At 49.5% G+C, this 19,814-nt stretch overlaps 1 protein-coding gene across 1 annotated transcript; it reads right to left on the bottom strand.

Annotated features, from left to right (window-relative positions):
* Positions 1-404: 404 nt before the first annotated feature.
* ACTR1A (actin related protein 1A) lies at positions 405-16,474 on the bottom strand. Its single transcript, XM_086616802.1, has 11 exons — positions 16,382-16,474; positions 10,726-10,790; positions 9,747-9,822; positions 8,864-8,989; positions 7,954-8,078; positions 7,414-7,630; positions 5,526-5,618; positions 4,609-4,783; positions 3,658-3,719; positions 3,234-3,274; positions 405-2,582 (listed from the first exon to the last, which is right to left on the bottom strand). The coding sequence occupies exons 1-11, from the start codon at positions 16,427-16,429 to the stop codon at positions 2,480-2,482; spliced, it is 1,131 nt and encodes a 376-aa protein (XP_086472928.1). The 5' UTR covers positions 16,430-16,474; the 3' UTR covers positions 405-2,479.
* Positions 16,475-19,814: the final 3,340 nt, after the last annotated feature.

Raw genomic sequence — 19,814 nt, 5'->3', positions numbered from 1 at the left:
TGCCCTGTTCTCTGCAAGTGCCTGGGCTTGCACCAGCTCTTCTCATGGTGACAGTGGCATTGCTCCCGTTGCCCTTGCTCAGCTGCCTGCACCAGCCCTCTTGCTCGCAGCTTCTCTACTGCTCGGCTGCCCTTGACCTGCCTGCAGTGAGAAACATGATATATACTGGTTGCTGAGAAGAGCAGCTTTGGACACCACCAGTGCAGACCACAGCTGCAGCCCAGGACTCTTCTCCCTCAGTAAAAAAGCCAGATCAGGAAGACAATCCTGGACCAGAGATGGTGTCTCCTTGCAGAGACTGGCCAGCAACAATTCTGCATAGGCAAGAGAAGAACACAAGTTACCTCCTTAAAATTGCAAATGTGGGAAGATGAGGCCAGGAGGCTTGAGGGTTGTATATGAATGACTTTATTTAAGTATGCTGGGCACCACCAGGCAACACGGTTTGGATAGTGTGCAGGGAACAGGCAGGCAGATCAAACGAATGCTAGATTGGAGACAGCACCTTTCTGTCCGGTCACTGCAGGTTACAAAATGGAGCACTGCTGCTTCTGCCAGGCCAGAAGAGGGGCTGGGAGGGGGAGGAATAGAGTACTGGCACTGCCTGGGGGGCATGTGGTAACTGAACCAAGAGGGGTTTGCTTCTTCCCCTCTGCAGCAAACCAGCAAGGACGCAACTTTTTCCGCAGAACAAGGCTGAGTGTTGATGGCTCTTTTCTACCTGACAGGTTCTTGCTTAAAAAGCAGTCTGCTCTGATGGGGGTAGGCGAACAAGCAGTCTGGCCTCAGCTGGGAAGAAACCACCACACCGGCCTGCCTACAGCCTCTCTGAGCCCAGCGGTGAGCCCTGGGAACGTGCTTCCCGCAGGGGCAGCACACTGCTGCTCTTGCATCAGCCCTCCAGCTCTTACCCCATCTCTGCACTTGAGGGTGACCCCAAGGTGATGTGTGGCAATGAACAGAAAGGAAGGGAACAGGGAGGAACTGCCACTGAGCAACTCCAGTCCCACTGCTACTGCCAGGTACTACAGGAAATTGACATTAGAAATAAAAAATAAAGCACCAAATAAGATGTAAGGAAAACCTAAAGGGAAAACAGTGGCACACCCCAACACAAGCGGGGCTGTAGGCCCGCCCATGGCTGTAAAAGCAGTAGAAGCAAAGCAGCCATCAGGTGAGCAGAAAGGCATACACAGTACAGCAGAACGCAGCCATGGCAACAGCCTTCTGCTCACACCAACATCCTGGTACGGCTCATTGTCCTCTCATTTAGTGCATTCACAGAGGACAGCACGATTCCCTCAAGAGCAGTTACTGGGCGGTGTGGCAGGGCTGGCTCTTCCACTAAGCGTGTGTGCTGTGAACAGCGTTAACATCGAACAACGGACAGCTGGGCAACAGGTGTTCAAAGAAGACCCAAAACGTAATTCCCAGGTGCTGTGGTCAGTATTTGAGATATCCTCAGACATTTCAATAAATAAAACAATTCTTACATTACAATGCACCTTTCCAATTATTATTTTGCCCCAGAATGGATAAAGTACACAAGAGTTATGCCTGGCTGCAAACACATGCTCCCTTTGCCCTGACATGGCAGGAAGGAGGGAAACAGCCTCAACCCTTAGAGAGAAAAGAACGTGAGAACTCAGCACTGTGAATCTTGGCAGGCTGAAGGGGAACACACAAGTGCCTTCACCCCACTCTGGGGCACTTGCCTTCAGAGGAGAAAAGGTATTTAAAACAAGGTACAAGAGAATAACCGTCTAGTATAGTGATCGCTGATTAGATTTGCTTTGTTCTACTCCATGCAATATAAACTAAGTCCTATCGCCAACTTCTCCAGCTGCGGTGCAGACCCACACATCAGACTAAGAAGTTACACACACACACACGCACTCACACACCAAAAACAGTGGGGGCAAATGGGCTTAACTGTCCAGAATGTGCGCTCTCTCAATAAAAAAAATACACTAAAACCAACTTCAAAAACCTACTGATGGTGAAGACACTGCTGAAGAAGAAAGTAGCTACAGGGCCTCAGCTATGTGTTTCCAGATGATCCAGGCATTGCAGTCAGGCTGACTAAAGCCTGCGTGAGCAGTCTGCAGTGGTTAGCTCCCTTCTGGCTTGCTAGGCAGTTTCTATAAGCTGTTCCCTTTGTTTTTGCTTGCTTGTTTTACAGTGACAAATTTGATTGCGATACAGAAATTAAGGGACTGAAATGAAAAAGGAATGGGCCATTCTGGAGAAATTCAGACTGGTATTTTCTCCTTTACATTTAAAAAACAAAAACAAAATAAAAAAATAAGAAGTTAGTAGTACTAATACAACCCTCCTGCTGCTGTCGTCTTTGCTCAGTGACATCGGGGCATGCTGGCGCACACACACACACACAGGCAGCTCTCAGACACTCGGACTCAGAAAAGCGAGTTTAGAACTGAAGTGAGTCTTCGGAGGAGACTGAGGACAGGTCCCAGGGCTAGAAGCTTTTTCGGTAGATGGCACGAGCTCCGTCTTCTTCGTATTCCTTTTTTGAAACCCACATTTTCTTGAAGGTGTCCAGTGAGGCCAGGATAGAGCCGCTGGGGAGAGACAGGCATGTTATGGGTTAAAGGAAAGCGCTGGGGGCACTCTCATCATATCTCTGCAGAGATGAGCTGTTTCTACTGCGTGACACTTCCCCACGTCAGAGAGGTGCTGGGGCTCCCAGTTATCCACACCAGAAACAGTCTCTGGACAGTCACTTCCTCTCTCATTAGCCTCAAACGTGCCAGCACTACAGAGCCTGGCACCAGCCACCCCCTCCCAAACAACCTGCTTGATGCTGCTCCAAAGACCAGCTCTCTTCACACAGGATCTGTTCTCACTTTCTAGGATTATGGAGTAGAGTTTAGTTCTCCCAATCTGCAGCAGAGACGTGCGGAAGAGGGATAATGTACCTACAGCCTCTGCCCTAAGGAATGTACTACCTATGAGCGTGTTCTACCTTAGATTGGACATCAGGACTGGTACAACAAGGAAAATCAACAGATCCTGCAGGAGCTTTAAGGACAGAAAGGCTACAGGGCTGGCAGCGCAAATGGAGTCAGCTCAGTAACCACGCTGAGCACCGTGCAGCTGAACGACGAAACCCTCCCGACACACAGCACCAGAAGAGACAAGTGTGAGTGTCAACAGCCTGCGCCTCCCCAGCCCTCATCCCACAGCAAGACGTGTCGCTGTGCAGTACATACCCAATCCACGTGGAATACAATCTCTCCTGAGGAGCTGATATCTGGGAGAAAGAGAGAATCAGTTAGTACCTTCCCAAGCCCCAGTCTGCTCCACCTGGCACGCTGCCCCCATTTCACTAAGGCTAACAGCTGACAAAAACAGGTATGATCTCTCCCACCAGAAAGACACTCAGCAGCACTCCCCAAAACAGCCACTGTGGTCCAGGATCCTGGAGAGGGGTCATGTTGTCAGAGGAGCCACCACCTTCTCTGTGATGAAACCAAACATCACAGGTTTTCATTGCAACAGCAAATAATGTTGGGCTGTCTCAGGAAAGTAATTTCTGGTTTGAAGCAAACGGCCTCTGCGCTCTCAGCGTGGCTCTTCAAAGGGTACAGAACAGCACATGTAGTAAGTGATAAACACAAAAGAGATTGCTCCTACCCTTATTTTGACGTCCTTCGGAGCTAGTTTCTTCACCTCGCTCAACAGCCTGTCACCAAAGCCTGCACAAGACAGAAAACATGTAGTCTGAGCCCCTCAGCAAAATCCCAAGTTCCATTTACTGACAATGTGGACATGTCCTATGCAGTCCTATTGAATTATCCCACTCCAGACCTCACAAAGACCAGCTTGGAGAAGCACAGCCAGCGAGATAACGGGATCTTGTCTCCCTCAGGCAGACCTCAAACACTGGCACAACGGGCTCTATCCCTCCACAGCAACTTGAGACAACCAAACAAGATTTTTAGCTGGGACCACAGATGCACCAGTTCCCTCCTCCTTCCCCGGGCATTTCTCCTGTGCCCAGCCCATTGTTACAGGGGAGCAGGTATTGAACAGGAAGACCAGGACCTATGTGGAGATGTCCACCTGTGGATAACAGGCTGACTGGTTCTGACAGAAGGTATCTTTAAGTCGATGGGGACTAGCTGAGCCCTGAGGGGATGGGTAGAAAGCTTTCTGCACACATGTAGCTGACATTTCATGCAGTACCAGGACCACTGGACTCTCTCACACACCAGAGACCTAAGGGAACCTTAGGAGATGCAAGAGCCTTTTAGGTACCTAGTCTCAACTATCCCGAACTAGAGCAGCAGAAATAAGCACACCTATTCAGTCCTGACACAGGCAGAGTGACAGGAGGAAAACAGTAAAAGCCCAGCAAGCCCAGGAGGTGATGTACAAGGGCAGAGATGTCTTGCACACCCAGAAGGGTATGACTAGGACTCACAAAATTAGGCAGTAACCCCACCCTGAGAGAGCAGAGCTCCCACTGCCCTCATCCCACAGGACACGTTGGGTGATCCAGGTTATATATCTTCCCAGTTTCACATGAGAAAGAAGCAAGAGTTCAGGTATGTCACAGCCCACTGAAAGAGGAGAGGCAGGAACCTTTGAAAAGTGTGGAGCCTCCAGACAGCACGATATTGGAGAACAGCGTTCGTCTCAGGTCCATGTCTGATTTTTGAATGGCAAAAACGAGCACCTCGTGGAGTCCTTCACATTCCTCGCCTATCAGGTCTGGCCGGAACAGGAGCTCCGGGGCTCGAAAACGAGCAGAGCCGATCTGCAAGGGGAGAAGTCAGCACAGACAGGAAGAGAGAACAATGTGGCTCTGTTCACTGTCTACAGTTTGGACTTGTCTTTGGTGAAACTTCAGGGTAACGAAGTTTCCTGGACATTCATGCTTCGTCACTAGCTCCCAAGTGAACACCAGTTTGGTCTACTACTCCTAGAAGAGGCGCTACTTCCATTTTGCAGATGAAAGAGAGGAAGAAACTTGCTGAGCCCTGCACAGCTGGTCACTGGCAGAAAAGGGAGCAGATCCACCCCTGGTGCTGGAGGTAAGACCTGTATTTCCCCTCCTTCAACCATTCTGTAGAGGACTCAGTCTTTTGAGGAGTATTCCTAACTCACTCTTCAAAGCACTTGTTTCTGCACCTCCAGGCAGGACAAAAGCCACACACAAAACCCTTGCTGAATTTACAGGGAGCTGATTACTATCCACACTCATACCCGATCTGCATACAGATTTGCTAGGTCAGAGCCTGCACTCCAACAGCTCAGAGCTCCCATGGTCATAGCTGCACCCTTACCCAGGACGTCCAGTAGAAGCTGTGAAGTTTCTAATAATGTTTTCTTCCACCAAAAGTTCTAGTGCCCAGTCAACAGCCTGGGATGAGTTCTGTTTTTTAAAATTTATCCCCTCTCATCTAACACTGCATTAAATTTCCCATCACGAGGCAGACGGCTATTCTGGAAACCCTGTGCTTCACATCAGGAATCCTCTGACAGCAGTCCTTACAAACCTCAATAGTGCTTCCATCTGGCAGGTAGTACTGAGCCTTCTCAGTCTCCAGAGTTTCGTCCTTCTGTGCATTTATTGACAGGTAGCAGGCACGCTGGAGAGGAAACAGAGTCAGGGAGAGGAAGATGAGAAGGGTAAACTCCAAAGCCTCTGACAAAAATACTTTTCTCACTAACAATCACAATCTGTGTATCCCTTTGGGGAGACCAATTTCAACAAGATTTTGTCCTGGGGAAAAGACCTTTTGAGTTCACATCAGGTAAAACACCTATTCACGCTACAGCTCCGTGTGATGATTAGAGACATCAAGGATGCTCACACCCCTCTAGCTGCTGCTCACCTCTCGCTTCCAGCTCTCTCTTACTGCTTAGAAGTTATCTCCCTCTAGTGCAGATGGGGTAACTATCCTGTGAGTGCTTCCAACCTACTGTAGGGCAACGTAAAACATGCACCTGAAACATCTTTAGTGACATTAACCTTGTACAAAGGTGGGCTCAGGTAACTTCGCAACAGATTAGGAGGGCAAACAAAGTCTGCTCCCTCAGCACAGCCACACTGAGCCATGGCCATGCAGAACAAGCAAACTACTTCCATTATGGTCTTTTGGCGGTAGGTCACAGGCTCAAGAAGAGCTCATTAATGCTCTCAAGCCCTGGCACAGGCCGCTGGCTCAGCCCAGAGTTACCTGCAGCAATCATAGCGTGTGATGGGGGCCCACAGCACGGCAGCAACTGCCAGGCATCAGCACACAGAAATCACAGCCACAGGTACCCATCTGAAGACTGACCCCATGTATCGAAGGCGTGGACGCGCAGGCAGCCCCGAGTCACACGCAGCCCTGCTGAAATCAGACAGCAACCCACCTGTGTGAGCGCAGCGATGCAGCAAAGCTGCGGTGAGCAGTCACCAGCTCTGAGATACCGTTCACTGTCCCACCTCCGTCCTCCTCTCTTGGCACACAACAGAAACCAAGGTAACTGCTTGGCTAGGGATCTTACTCATGGCTTTCCAAACTCCTGCATAGCTCTAAGGTCACTAAACACTGCAGGCCCTACAAAGAGGGGAATCTTTTGTAAATGAAATGCTGTGAGCGAATTCTTTTACGGGGAGCAAAGAAGCAACTTACAATGTTCCACTTGTGATCCCTGCCTGCCATGGATTTTATAGAACCTTGCCCTCAAGGGTAAACAAACACTAGTGAAAGTTATCATCAGACCCTAAGAAAATGCAGCACAGATAAACGCAAAACAGATTGTGAACAACCAGTCTGACTTCACCTCCATGTTAACAGCCCCTCAATAGGGATTAGATGAGACCTTGATTATAAGCCTCCCAGAATACAGGATGGCTGAGGTTGCAAGGGACCTCTGGAGGTCATCTTTGTCACCCCACCTTGTTCAAGCACAGTCATCTACAGCAGGTGCAGCCCAGGACCATGTCCAGATGGATTTTGAATATCACCAAGCATGGAGACTCCACAACTCTCTGGATAATCTGTGCCAGTGCTTGGTCACCCTCACAGTAAAAAAGTTTATGTTCAGAGACAACCTCCTGTGCTTCAGTTTGTGCATCTTGTCCTGTCACTGGACATCAAGGAAAGGAGCCTGGCTGTTTTCTTTGCGCCCTCCCTTCAGAGGTTTTTACATATGGCTGAGATCCTCCCCAACCTTCTTTTCTGGCAGCTCAACGGTCCCAGCTCTCTCAGCCTTTCCCCATATGAGGGATGCTTCAGTCCTTTAATCATCTTTGTGGCCCTAGTCCCCCTCAGGTAGATAAGGGACTGAGTTGCGGAGCTAGGTAGGCTGGCACTTCCCACCAGATTTCAAAAGTCACAGCTTCCCTTGGGCAGAAATCCCTTCTTGGACAAACAGAAACAGACAGTGCATCACCTCCTTGATGGTCTTGACAATCTCAAACTCGGAGGTGGTGTGGAAGTCATAGCCTTCCTTCCGGAGATAGAGGCGCAGGAAGCGTGAGACATCACGGCCAGCAATGTCAATCCGCATGATGGAGTGAGGCATGGCGAAGCCTTCATAGATGGGAACCGCATGAGTAACGCCATCCCCGGAGTCCAGCACCACTCCTGTAGTCCTCCCAGTCGCGTAGCTAGCAAAGGGGCAAACAACCAAGTCAGAACAACCAATTCAAAGTGACCCCAAGCATGGAGCACATCCAGGCTCAACTCACAGAGCAGAGATTTGACATGAACCAGGGCTAAAAAAAAGCCCTCTGGAAACCTAGTTCTCATCATAGTTCAGCAAATTTCTGTAAACTCTTTATTATAGAAATTAAAACTGAGTTTCAGCTCTTGCGTGAAAAGGAGATAAGTCAGACATCAGAGTGGTCTTCCACAGGCTTTTTTGGTTCATGAAAAAACAGATTTCACAGTGACATTTCACAAGCACAAATCAAAGACGAAAGACACTTACAGGCTAAGCACAGCTTGCATGGAGATGAATAGTGCTGGCACATTGAAGGTCTCAAAAAACACCTCAGCAGCACGCTCTCTGTTCTTGCGTGGGTTTAGGGGTGCTTCCGTCAGCAGCACAGGATGCTAGTGAAAAAAAGAAGGAGCTGTGCTGCAATAACCAGGAGGCAGCTAGATGTGCGTTCCTGAAAATTTCTGCTTTAGGAACCACTGGTGTGAAAGGACAAGTAGAAGGGAATAATTTCAGCTACTGAGCTGTATTAGACTGTGAATACCTCTGTTAAGTCGGAAGACCAGGAGGTTTCTGGTCTAGTTATAAAGAAGTGTTAGGAAATCTACTCTGTGAGTGACCTTGCCCCATGAAGGATGGGCAAGGTGACTCCGAGTGCCAAAAGTCAGCCAGATTGCTCAAAATACACAGACCTCAGGAAAGTGTGAAGGCATAGGGTCTTAGCACAAGCAGGCAGAAGTATTCCTACTCCACTTATTAAATGACTGAGAGCAATAGGTTGTATAATTTTTTTGGTCAGCTCCTTCCAGACCACAGGATTGTGGTTTTCTCCTTCCTCACTTCAAATCATGTCACTGCTGAGTGGATATGCCTGATGCACAGGCAGAACAGGAAAGGCTAGAAGCACTTGGCCTAGAGCAGAATCGCTACAGAGAGTGTGAATAACAAATGTTGAAAGTCAGACTTTCAGTCAGGCCAGAACACTAGATCTGGGGAGGAACTATGCTTGGACACTTCTTGTGCAGTATCTCCTGAGAGGTGAAAAAGCCTATTTTAACAACAGACACATTCAGAAAGAGGAGCAAAGGAAAAGTCCCAAATCTTTCCTGGAGTTCCAAGGCTCCTGGAGTTATACGCGCACTGAGTGACGCTTGTGCCATTACATAATGTGGTATCTCACCTCCTCTGAGAATGTCTGAAGCTGGTCTTTTGAATACACGTACTGCCAAATGCGCTCCATGTCATTCCAGTCCTTTACTATGCCATGCTCCATCGGATATCGGATCGAGAGGAGACCTCTGTGCTCCTGAGCAAACAGAAAGGACAATAGAGCATATCTGTCAGACTCAAACAATCACGTTTCCGAGCGCTATGACCATGATTTAATGTCAGACTCACTTATTTTTGATTCCACTAAAAGACAACTTATCTCTAGCGTATAGAATCTGAACATTAATCACTAACATCTCTCCCAGAGAAGTACTCATGAGATTAAACAATGCCTTTTTATACCAAGTAAGAAAGTCTGGCATTTGCAGAGCATATTCCATCCTTTCAAGCCAACATACAGCCACCTATCAAATAGCATTTTTTTCTACCAGCTCAGTCATGACATAAAACGTAACAGGGTGGTATTGGGGAATGTAGGTCGGAGGGCTCACGAGAAATGTGAGACCATACAACTACATGCTGACAAAAGCAGGAGTGTGGAAAGCAAGCTCCTTGCCCACACCAGGGAGATAAAAAGCAACTAAGTAAGGTCCATTTCTAAAGTTACCAGTCAAAAGGACAGTGACATAACCATATGAACCTAGAAGGAGCCTAAAGAAAAAAGAAGAGATACAGAAGGACTTAGGAAAAAGGTCTGTGGTCAGCAGGTTGGCACAAGAATTTAATGAAGCTTCCCACTCTCCCTTGAACACACTTAAAAGTGACGTGTTCTGCTCTTCAGATCGATAAGCTGATACCAAGGAATCATGGCCCTTTTAAGCACAACTGCTACAGCCCCTTTTACAGCAGCACATCGAGATATATGGAGAAATGCAGTATACAGGTTTTCTTACCTCTGCCTTTGGACCAATGAAAATGTCCCCTTCTAAAGCACCAGCCATAACACGAATGTGCTTTGGTCTGCCCACACTAGAACAGAGGCAAGAGTATAAATGCTGCTAGAGAGAGCTCAGATGCACCCAAGGACTAACTACTTTGTGCTCCTCTCTGTCCCACCTAGTACTTTCTAAAGCAATGGGCAAGTGTGGGGGCACTACCAGGTACAGGCAAACCCAGGTTTGCTCTGTCTGAGCTAATCTTAGAATCAGAGGTGAAGGGAACAGATTGCAGGTATGTCTGAATTGGCAGGACATAAGCCAGCTGAGTCTGGCCATGCTTTCCCTGATGATTCAGGACTCACTTGTTCCAACAGTGCCTGGGGCGAACATGGCCAGACTCAGAAACGGTCTGAGCTGACAGATCCACATGGTGTTGCCTGTCCTCAGGTAGGCTTCTCAGATTAGACATTTAGAGTCCCACACCACACCTCACTATATACATTGCTCAGAACAAAATATACTCATTAAAACCCCACCCTATTGAAAATAAAAGCCAGTGACTATTCAGAGTTCCTGATCCAGCAGTCTTTCTTCTAGTAAAACTCTTAGAAAACTTCCAAGGAAGTCTGGCAGAAATCAAAACGTCAGACCAAAGAAATATAGAGGTCTTCTCACCTCTCATCCCAACTTTGTCTTCTTCCTTTGTCCTAACAGAATCACTTAGGTTGGAAAATTATGTCTCAAGACTAAAGGATCCTACAGCTTTGGTTGGGTGTTGAGCCTGACAAACTGTTATCTTCTACAGTTTGTCTCCCCCACCTCCCACAAAATCTCGAAGTACTTAATAGCAGAGACTTCCTTTCCCTGATGTTTCTGTGCAGCAAGCAGAAAAAGAATGTCATTGCTCCAGTTACAAAACTGGACCATTCTTCCCCTCATACCAAAGAACTGGTATATGGTACTAAGAGCTTACCAAGACCAGTAGAATACTTACTAGTTTGGAAAGCAGTATTTCGGTATTTGATCGCCTGCAAAACCTGCTTTAATCATGCCCGAGCCCTGTGGAAGGAACAGATAAATACATAAGCTTATCATTCACTCAGTCATCTTCGCAAGTTTTAAAGGAGTAGCAAAGTATATCAGCACTGTCAGATCCTCTTCTTTTCACTAAGAACAAAGCTCCCTTGGGATTGATTCTCCAGGCACAGTTGGGGATAGGAAGGTGCCAACAGGCCACCCTGGCCACTAGAGGGGAGTAACTGGCACCCTCCCTGGCAGCGACACATCACATGTGGCACAAACACCCACGAGCATCCCAGTACTGCTCCAGTACACATCCAAACGCTGCTCTCTACAGAGTAGTATTTTTCTACCCATTGCTATTGCTATGGGTGCAGGAGGCTAAATCTCAGCTCTACAGTTTTCCATCGATCTTAAAGACTCTCTGGGTGGAAGAGGGCACTTCAGAAAGCCAAGGAAGAAAAAGCAAACCCTGTCAGCTTCAGGGGCTGCTGCTAAAGAGGGGAGAATGAAGGCCGCAGGACTCTCAGAAGCAGCAGGATGGATGAAGTCAGAGAAGGGAGTAGGAAGAGTGGCTGACAGGATAGGGCTTGCTTAAAAGGGACAAGGAAGAAGAGTTTAGGTATGGCAGTCAGAAAGGCGCAAATCCGGAAAGCCTTCTGCTATGTTCAAAGCAGCACAAGCAGCAAACACCGAGCGGGCAACACCAGCCATGGGAAGGCTTTGGCAGGGAAGCAGCACTGGGCAGCTGGCCCCACGGCTCCCGTCCCCATCGGTATCATCCAGAGGCATCCTGGGAAACCCATCATCAGCTTGGATCTGTGCTGACTCCTTCCCTCCTCCATTTCCTCTCCTTGCACAAGGGAATGACATCTTGAAACAACAAGAAGCTTGCAGGAACACCCAAGTTTTGCTAAAGAGCAGATTTTCATAGGATCTCCTCAGATCAACTATTTCACTGCTAATCCCAGACTTCCATGGGAGCAAGCTCTTCTGCAGAAAGAGGAGCAGTTCCACTTTATCTCATACTGGGAGAAAAGCATGTGAGTTTATACTGAAACCAGTGACCTATGAAGTACCTGTTCACTCTCAAGGGCTCTGCAGCAGGATTGCTCTGTTTATAAGGCCAAAAAGACATTTTGGCTGCCCTAGAGCATTTTAAAATGAGCAGCGACACAGCTCCTCCACTGCTTTCCCCTTTCCACCACCTCTGTGTGGGTCAGCATCACTGCTTTCACTCACTTGGAGGCTGAGGCCAACTGAGTTGCTCAGGGCTCTGCCAGACAAGCTCTGGCTGCAGCGGTTTCTGATGCTGCCATCCCGGCTGCCTGCCCCATTCCAGTGCCAGGGGTTACACCAGCCAGAGCAGGCTCAGCAGAAAGGAATGCAGGGCAGCCCCAGCCTCTCCAGTTCACAGGCCAGTGCCTTATTCCCAAGCTACTTTCATCAGCAGTTTCAGCTGAGGTGCTGGGCTGTGCACAGAGCATGTGTGCTCTGCCACCAGGGCCGAGGCACTCCTGCCTTAAAACTGCCGGAGTCAGATTTGCCAGGATGCATCTGTAAGATATGAGTATCAGGAACACTCTGCAAACCAGACCTAGCTAGTTATAAAAGACAGATTGCTCGAATCCTCGTCTCCTGACAAATGCCTGCAGCCAGGCTAGCTCAAGGAGCACGCCGAAGCTGGCACCTGGGCAGGACTACTCCCTCCGGGCAAGAGGGACTTGGCTCCAGTGGCATCCCCAAGGTCCACTCCAACAGGCACCAGTGTGACAACGTGGCCTGTGACATGTTAAAAAGACTTCCCTTTACACAGACTCTCTCCTGGCTATTCACTTCAAAGTCAAGCAAGGAATAAAACAAAACCACTATTTTGTTTTTCCTTATCATAGCTTATAAACAACTCTATACCTGGGAAATAATACCAACCTTTATCAAGCCTTGTAGCAAAAAAGCTGAATAAAACATAGTGTAACCACACCAGAATATTGTGCTTATTGAATATTTTATTTAAGATAATGACTGATCTTGCTGCCAGCACAGTCTGCTGCTGCGAGGTGGTTTCAGGAGAACAATGACACTCGTATTTTAATGCAGAGATCAAAACTTCCTAATGCCAGGCCCAAAATTACCCAGTGGGTCCTGGTGAGATTCCCAGAAAGTTATGCATTTTAAGATTTACATATTGAAGTTCAAAGTTAACCAAATGTGTCAGTGGCTCAGAACTCCTAGCTGGAGTCAAAGACGAATGACTTTCGAACGTACTGGTAGGATGAGACTTCAACATAGTTGTGCTTCCAAGTGCCCGGGAAGCAATGGAGCACAGCTGTTTGCTATCTCCACACTACAAAGACCCAACAGCCCCTTATGACCTTCTCAATTTTTCTTGAAAACATTTTACTTCTTTGAAGATGTGCACACTGAGTAAACCTATTTATTATAGACCAGTTTGAGATTCCTATACAATGAGACGAAAAGGTTTTAATTTTGAAATAATCCTGGCTGATTCAGAAGGTTTAAAGTAAAGACCTGCTTTTTCATCTTTGTTTCAACTAAGCAAAAAAAACATGCATCCCCCCTTTTTGCTACAAGCTCTGATTTATTAAAACTTAAAAAGAATTTCAAAGTTAATATCCTTCCACCAGTAACTATGCTGGCTGGCTGGGCTTTCATCCCACTTTGGTGGGGTTTTTTTTGTTTGGTTGGTTTGGTTTTTTATCTGAGCAACAGAATAAAAGAAGAAAGAAAAACTGCATGTTAAATGCAAAGGTCATGGAAGATCCTCGGGAGTACCTTGAAGTAACAGAACATGCCTCTTCCACTAGCTCTGTAGCTAGTCTGGTCAGTCATTGATTCATTCATCTTGATGCATTTGGGACTCAAATTTAAATGGAAATCGCCAAGAGAGTCAATCTGCCATGCAGCACTTTTTATGGAAAGGGCATGTTTCATATTGCTGTAAACTATTTTATTAGATACACATTTTATAAGATCAAGAACAAACCAAAGACACGACAGCCCTTAACGACAGCTCCGCTGTTTAAAATGCCACCACTTAGACTACAAAGACAAATTTCATCCTCTTTTATGTAAACAGAGGCAATTCTTTGGAGGTCAAGAAATTTGCACTTGCTTGGGCCATGGCTGAACCATGCCATCTGTTTACATGTGCATAACATTCATCAGGGCTCCCAGACCACTTATTTCGGAGAGAACTTGTTGGAGTGCAAGATGGGAACACAGTTCTTTTGAAAATGACTTATTGGACAATGAGGAGCATTAAGGTTGTGCTGAGGGACAGCTCCGACCTCTTGCTGTATATTACAAAGTACTCCCTGCTGAAAACATGGAGCTGAGTGTACTGTCTGGTAAGAGAAAAGACCTCCTTGTTGAGTTTCTAGGTACATACCCTAATGTTCTTTCCAGAATACGCTGAGACGCTAGAGCAGGGCTGGGACTGGGAGGGTCTGGCTTTTCACCAGCTCAGTACCTCCTTTCCGCCTCCCATACACAAGCATACATGAGACAGGATAACATTCAGCCTTGAAAAGCTGCCTGCAGCTCTCTGAGGAAAAGCAGTAACGAGGCAGCAGGAACACCGGTACCTGCTCTGTACAGCTCCACTTCCCGTCCTGCCTGAACTCAGAAGAGTACCAAAAATGCAGTGTCACCACAAGGCTCCTCGGCTGACAGCCTGCCAGCAATAGAGGCAGATGTCACAACAACTGCTTCATTCTACTTGTACAGGGAGGGGAAGTGAGGGAACTCATTTATCAGAGGCGAGAGGAAGAATTAGCTTTTATAAGACCAGCTGATAAAACGAGAAAAGAAACAGAGTCAGTTGCTGCCACATGAGCCCTTCTTCAGGTCTGAAACAGGGGCAACAATCACTGAGCTAAATAACAAAAAGAAAAGCTGAAATTAGACACAGGCTGCTATTATATGACTATAGCACAATAAACTCATCCTCACAGCACCAGAGTGGATGGAAATAACTTTAATGGTTAGCTGCTCGCTTGACACCACAGCAGGGCCAGTGCTACTCCAGTCTTTTCCCAGTCAACTCCTGTTAAACCAACTCAACAGTCATTTCTAAGAACGATTAACCTAACTCATTCTTTATCGGAGACATTAAAGAATATAACATGTTTTTCTCCCCATAGTCAATTCTATTGCTTAATCTCCTTTTCCATTAGATATTTTCCTTCGATGTCTAACCTAAATCTCTCTGCTGTGATTCCAGAGGAAGAAACAAAACTAAAACTGTATCAGAGAGCTCAAGTTGTAGAGAGGAAATCGGAAACAAAAACAAAGGAGTCAGAAGAATAAACAGATTGATCTAAGAAGATCTACGATCATCCAGTTTATGGGGAAAAAAAAAAGGTATAGGTTGAGAAGTGGTAGGCTAGCAAGTCCACGTCACATGGCAAAAAGATTCAGCAGAAATTAAGATTATGGAGAAAGAGAAGAACATAACACCGACTCTTTGAAACAACAAAATCTGAATCACAGCAGTAGAGTTCAGAAGGGAGGAGCATGAATTTGTGACTCACTACACTGAAAGAGACTCCCTCTAAGACAGGCCTTCCCACCCCTTCCAGGACAGTCCCTTCTCTTGGGACGCCAGCATGGAGGGGCCTAATCAGAACTGAAGCCATAAGTATCTCACCAAGGCATGCAGGCACTCTCATTCGTCTCCAACCGAGCTATTACCCACACAAGTTGAAGGTCTGCTTCAAGCTAACGAGAAGCATTATCAGCTAAGAGAAGCCATCTGCAACACCACACCCCACTGTCAAATTAAAGCTGATGCAACCCATGCTGGAAGCAGTTCCTTCAGGAGCTCTGCCTCCTGTGGGCTTCAGCACGGGAGTTCATGGGGAAACTCACGTGCCAGCACGCCTTGGGTGCTGGCACTCCCTCGCTGCGAGCACTGGGCTGGATGCGCAAGGAAGGGGTGGCTGGTGCTGGGGGTGGCCATCCCCCTTTCGCAGCAGGCCTGTGGCAGGGGGATTGCTGCGAGGCACAACCCCCAGTGTGGTTCAGCAGCGAGGAGCGGGCACCCCCAGGGCACGCTGGGCAGAGTTCGCTGGGAGCCCGGACAAGGCCCCCCAGCCTCCATTGTGGCCAAGGCACAAAGAGGGACGAGGCGGAGCCGGGGTGCAGCCCCGCCTGACAGACAGCTCCAGCTGCCAATCAGAACAGGTGCTATCCGCTACAGCGGGGCGGGAGGAGCCCCGCTTCGGCAGGTAACGCCGGCTGCCCTCGCTGACTGACAGCCGCCCCAGCCAATAGGGTCGCCCCGCCCCTCCCAGCCAGCAGGCACCTCGGCGACGGAGGGGGCCGCTCCCCACCGGCGAGGGGCAGCGGCCCTCCGGCGGGTGAGGAGCAAGTGCCTCAGCCAATCGCGGCGCTCCGAGCCGCGGCGGCCCCGCCCCGGCGGCGGTCCAGGAGGACGCAGCGTACGGCGCTGTACGAGGGCCCCAGACGGCGGCCAGGCCGGCGCGGGGGGGGGGGCAGGCGGTGGCGGCGGCAGGCAGGGCGCGGCCGTTCCCGATGACAAAGGGATTGCGGCCCGCGGGCCCTTCCCGCCCTCCCGGCTCCCAGGACGCGCGGCCGCCCGCACTCACATTGTCGATCACGACGGGCTGGTTCGCTATCACATCGTAGGACTCCATGGCGAGGACCCGCCGCAGCCGCCCGTCAGGGAGCAACAGCCCAGCCCGCGGCGGCGCATGCGCGGAGCGGAGGCGCGGCGCCGCCTGGGTGATGTATTCCTCCGGCGGCGGTGCCTGCTGGGAAGTGTAGGCTGGGCTCCGCGCGGCGCCTGCCGGGAAGGCGCGCCGGGAGCGGGGCGTACTGAGAGAGACAGTGCGGAAAAAGGGAGACGCGGCAAAAATACCCACGGGCTGGAAACTGCCTCTTCGGCGTGAAGCCCGAGCGGAGTGGCGGGTGTTGTACTGCAGGGGGTAACTGTGCACTTCCAGCAGAAAGCACTGACTTTCAACTGGCTGCTTTCCAGTTTAATAGATTTTTTTGCCCTGATTTTTCTGATAGGAAAAGAGAAGAAACCATCCCATCACAAGAAGGACATGGAGCTGCCGGAGCGGGTCCAGAGGAGGCCACAAAGATGATCCGAGGGCTGGAGCACCTCTGCTATGCAGACAGGCTGAGAGAGTTGGGGCTGTTCAGCCTGGAGAAGAGAAGGCTCCGAGGTGATCTTATTGCAGGTTTCCAGTACCTAAAGGGGGCCTACAGGAAAGCTGGAGAGGGACTTTTTACAAGGGCATGTAGTGTTAGGACAAGGGGCCATGGCTTTAAACTGAAAGAGGGGAGATTTAGAATAGATACAAGGAAGAAATTCTTCACTCAGAGGGTGGCGAGGCACTGCAACAGGTCGCCTAGAGAAGTTGTGGCTGCCCCATCCCTGGAATTGTTCAAGGCCGGGTTGGATGAGGCTTTGGGCAACCTGGTGTAGTGGAGGGTGTTCCTGCCTATGGCAGGGGGGTTGGAACTAGTTGATCTTCCAACCCAAACTATTCTATGAGTCTATGATCACCTCCTGTAGAGGGAATCTATCGCTAATGAAAGCGTTTTACTGTCCCATCATATTGTGGGATCATTCCTAAAAGCTGCTGGTCATACTTGGTTTCTCTGCATTTTTTTGAGGCATGACAACCAGAAAAGAAGCATTGGTACAAAGAATACAGGTAATAGACATTCTGCTCTTAAATAACGTGTACCATGTTGTTCTCCGTTTGTTGTACGTTCCAAAAGCTCTTCGAATAATTGATGACTGACAAAGACACTAAAATGATAACGTGTACTTGAAACTCTGAGCAACAGCACCGGGTCTTGAGATTGGTTAAAATGAACTTCACTGCCAGCAAACGTACATGAAGGGTGATTCAGAATTCACCCGTCTTGTCTCGTATCTTTCACGCAGACACAGAGACCTTTCTTCTGTAGCTTCCCAGACAAGTGAGAGGCCTGGGAAAAGAAGCAGAGAGAGGGAACTCCGAGAGACCAAGAGAGTTCCAGAGAAGAGAATGCTCCAAACTTCCTGGTCAACTGTTGTCTGTATTCTGGGCATGACATTGCATTATATGGAATACTCCATTGGCCATTTGGCCCTCAATCCTAAGGCTAAATCCTCAAATCACAAGGAGAGTTGTGGGCCCTTTATCATGGCTGTGCTCCCCCCCAGCCTGTTGTGCTCCTGCACACCAGCAAAAACATGGGAAGCTGAAAAGTCCTTGATGTCTCAGTAACAACCATGAACACCAGTGCGCTATCAGTGTTCTTCTATAGCAAATCCCAGACTAAATCCAAACCACAGAGCTCTCCTAGCTGCTAAAAAGAACAACTCTCTCCCAGTCAAAACCAGGACACTGCCTTTAGCCCAAGCAGATGCTCTCATCTCAGGTATTTGTCTTCAGTGATTTTCATAATTCACCTAGTGTAAAAGAGGGTTTTTTTTGTACAACAGGATGGAGGGTTTAAATTTTCTCAAGACCAGTATTGTATCACCTCAGTAAATGCCAGAAGACTCATTAAGTATGGATCAAGGCAACACAGGATTTCATGTGTGACTCTCTTGTATTTGCCTTCTCAGTTGACTGTAATTGACGTCTTGGGTGAATGTTGCAAAAAGCAGTAACACAGTAACGGGACAAGTGAAATACTGTTCACTGTGGGAAGCAGTGATTCATGAGAGTATCAGCTACTCACCTCCTTTCTCACTGGATAGTCATTTGCTTGTCTGCTTGCCAGCTTCTTGACTATATGTGATCTAAAAGGTACGTTGTGAATATTGATCTTAGAATAAACTCTCAGCTGTATAAGAAATGCAACAATCAAGAGCACTTACCCTATCCTCTCAGCACTCTATAGCTCATTTTTTTCTTTATGATAATTAAAAAGCAGGACACTGCTCTAGCAAAGATGTGGAAGACTATTGAACACATGCCGGCTCACACATACATAGCAGGCTTTGCAGGATCACAAATGCAGTTGCAACTCGGGAATGAGCCAGATCTTCTTCATTGGGCTTAGTACACAGGTTAAGATCCTCGATCAGACAGCCCTTGAACTTCACCTCCTTTGCATTGCTTCACAGCTGCCTCTGAGGTATCTACAAATACAGACGGGTGCATGGGGAAAAAAAAAGGCACTGTGAGGATTGGAGGCGGTATAAAGACAGCAGTAACAAAAGCTGTAAGAGCGGTAGTAAAGGAAATAAGGCTCTTAGCTGGCCATGTCTCGGAGCACGCCGCTGGTCGCGCAGACTCACAGGGCTATGAACGCTGAGCCTCACACCCAGCGCTCTGTCCCGGGCCCTGCTGCGGGGACAGGTGAAGTCCAACAGACGCAGCTCCCGAACCGCTGCAATTTACAGCCTCACTCCTTCAGGTAAGACTGACGCAGGCTTGAGTGCCGAGGCTGTGGGTGGCTGTGGCCGGGGAGCTGCCCCAGAACGGGATCTGTCCTGCTGTAAGCCCGCTGGGCGAGCCGGGGCCGGGGAAGGTGCCCACCAGGCCTCCGCCCCCGGCCTCCCACCGGCCGGGCCTCTCACCCCTCCCTGCCGCGGGGCTCCCTCTGAGGCTGCTCCTCGGCGGCCGCTCCCCTCAGGCACACTCCGGTGCCGGTAACCTCCTGCCGCCCCTCACGCCCACGGACTCCGCAACCTCCCCGTGCCCGCCCGGCAGCTCCGCACCTCGCTCCCCTCAGCGCCTCACGGAGCGGCGCCCCGCCCCGCGCCCGCCCCGCGCCCCGCCGTGCTCCGAGGCCGCCGCTAGAGGGCGCGCTCGCGGCGCGGCGCGGAAGGGGGAGGGCAGAGGCGCGGCCGCCTTCCGCGCCGCGCGTCGCCATTGGCGAAGCCGCCGTGCCACTCACCGTCGCCCGGGCGGCGGGACCGGCCCCCTCCTCCCGCAGTGTCGCGCCGCGCACCGCCGCTTGGGCCGGGCCGGGCCGGGAGCGGAGCGGAGTGGGGCCGAGCCGAGCCGAGCGGGCCGCGCCGCGCCGGGACGGGACCAGCCGCCTCCGCCGCGCCGTCCCTGGGAC

Source organism: Tauraco erythrolophus, chromosome 9 (assembly GCF_009769465.1).
Source record: "Tauraco erythrolophus isolate bTauEry1 chromosome 9, bTauEry1.pri, whole genome shotgun sequence".
In the NCBI taxonomy this organism is placed as follows: domain Eukaryota; kingdom Metazoa; phylum Chordata; class Aves; order Musophagiformes; family Musophagidae; genus Tauraco; species Tauraco erythrolophus.
This window is presented reverse-complemented; position numbering and strand designations above follow the sequence as displayed.

What these genes read in the sequence shown, in the direction of transcription:
- ACTR1A (XM_086616802.1), bottom strand. Translation starts at nt 16,429, where the DNA reads ATGGAGTCCTACGATGTGATAGCGAACCAGCCCGTCGTGATCGACAAT. An exon ending in ATGCAAGCTGTGCTTAGCCT is followed by an intron (nt 7,631 to 7,953) that starts GTAAGTGTCTTT and finishes CCCCTTTGCTAG; the next exon opens with CTACGCGACTGGGAGGACTA. An exon ending in TTGTCAAGACCATCAAGGAG is followed by an intron (nt 5,619 to 7,413) that starts GTGATGCACTGT and finishes TTTCCTCTCCAG; the next exon opens with CGTGCCTGCTACCTGTCAAT.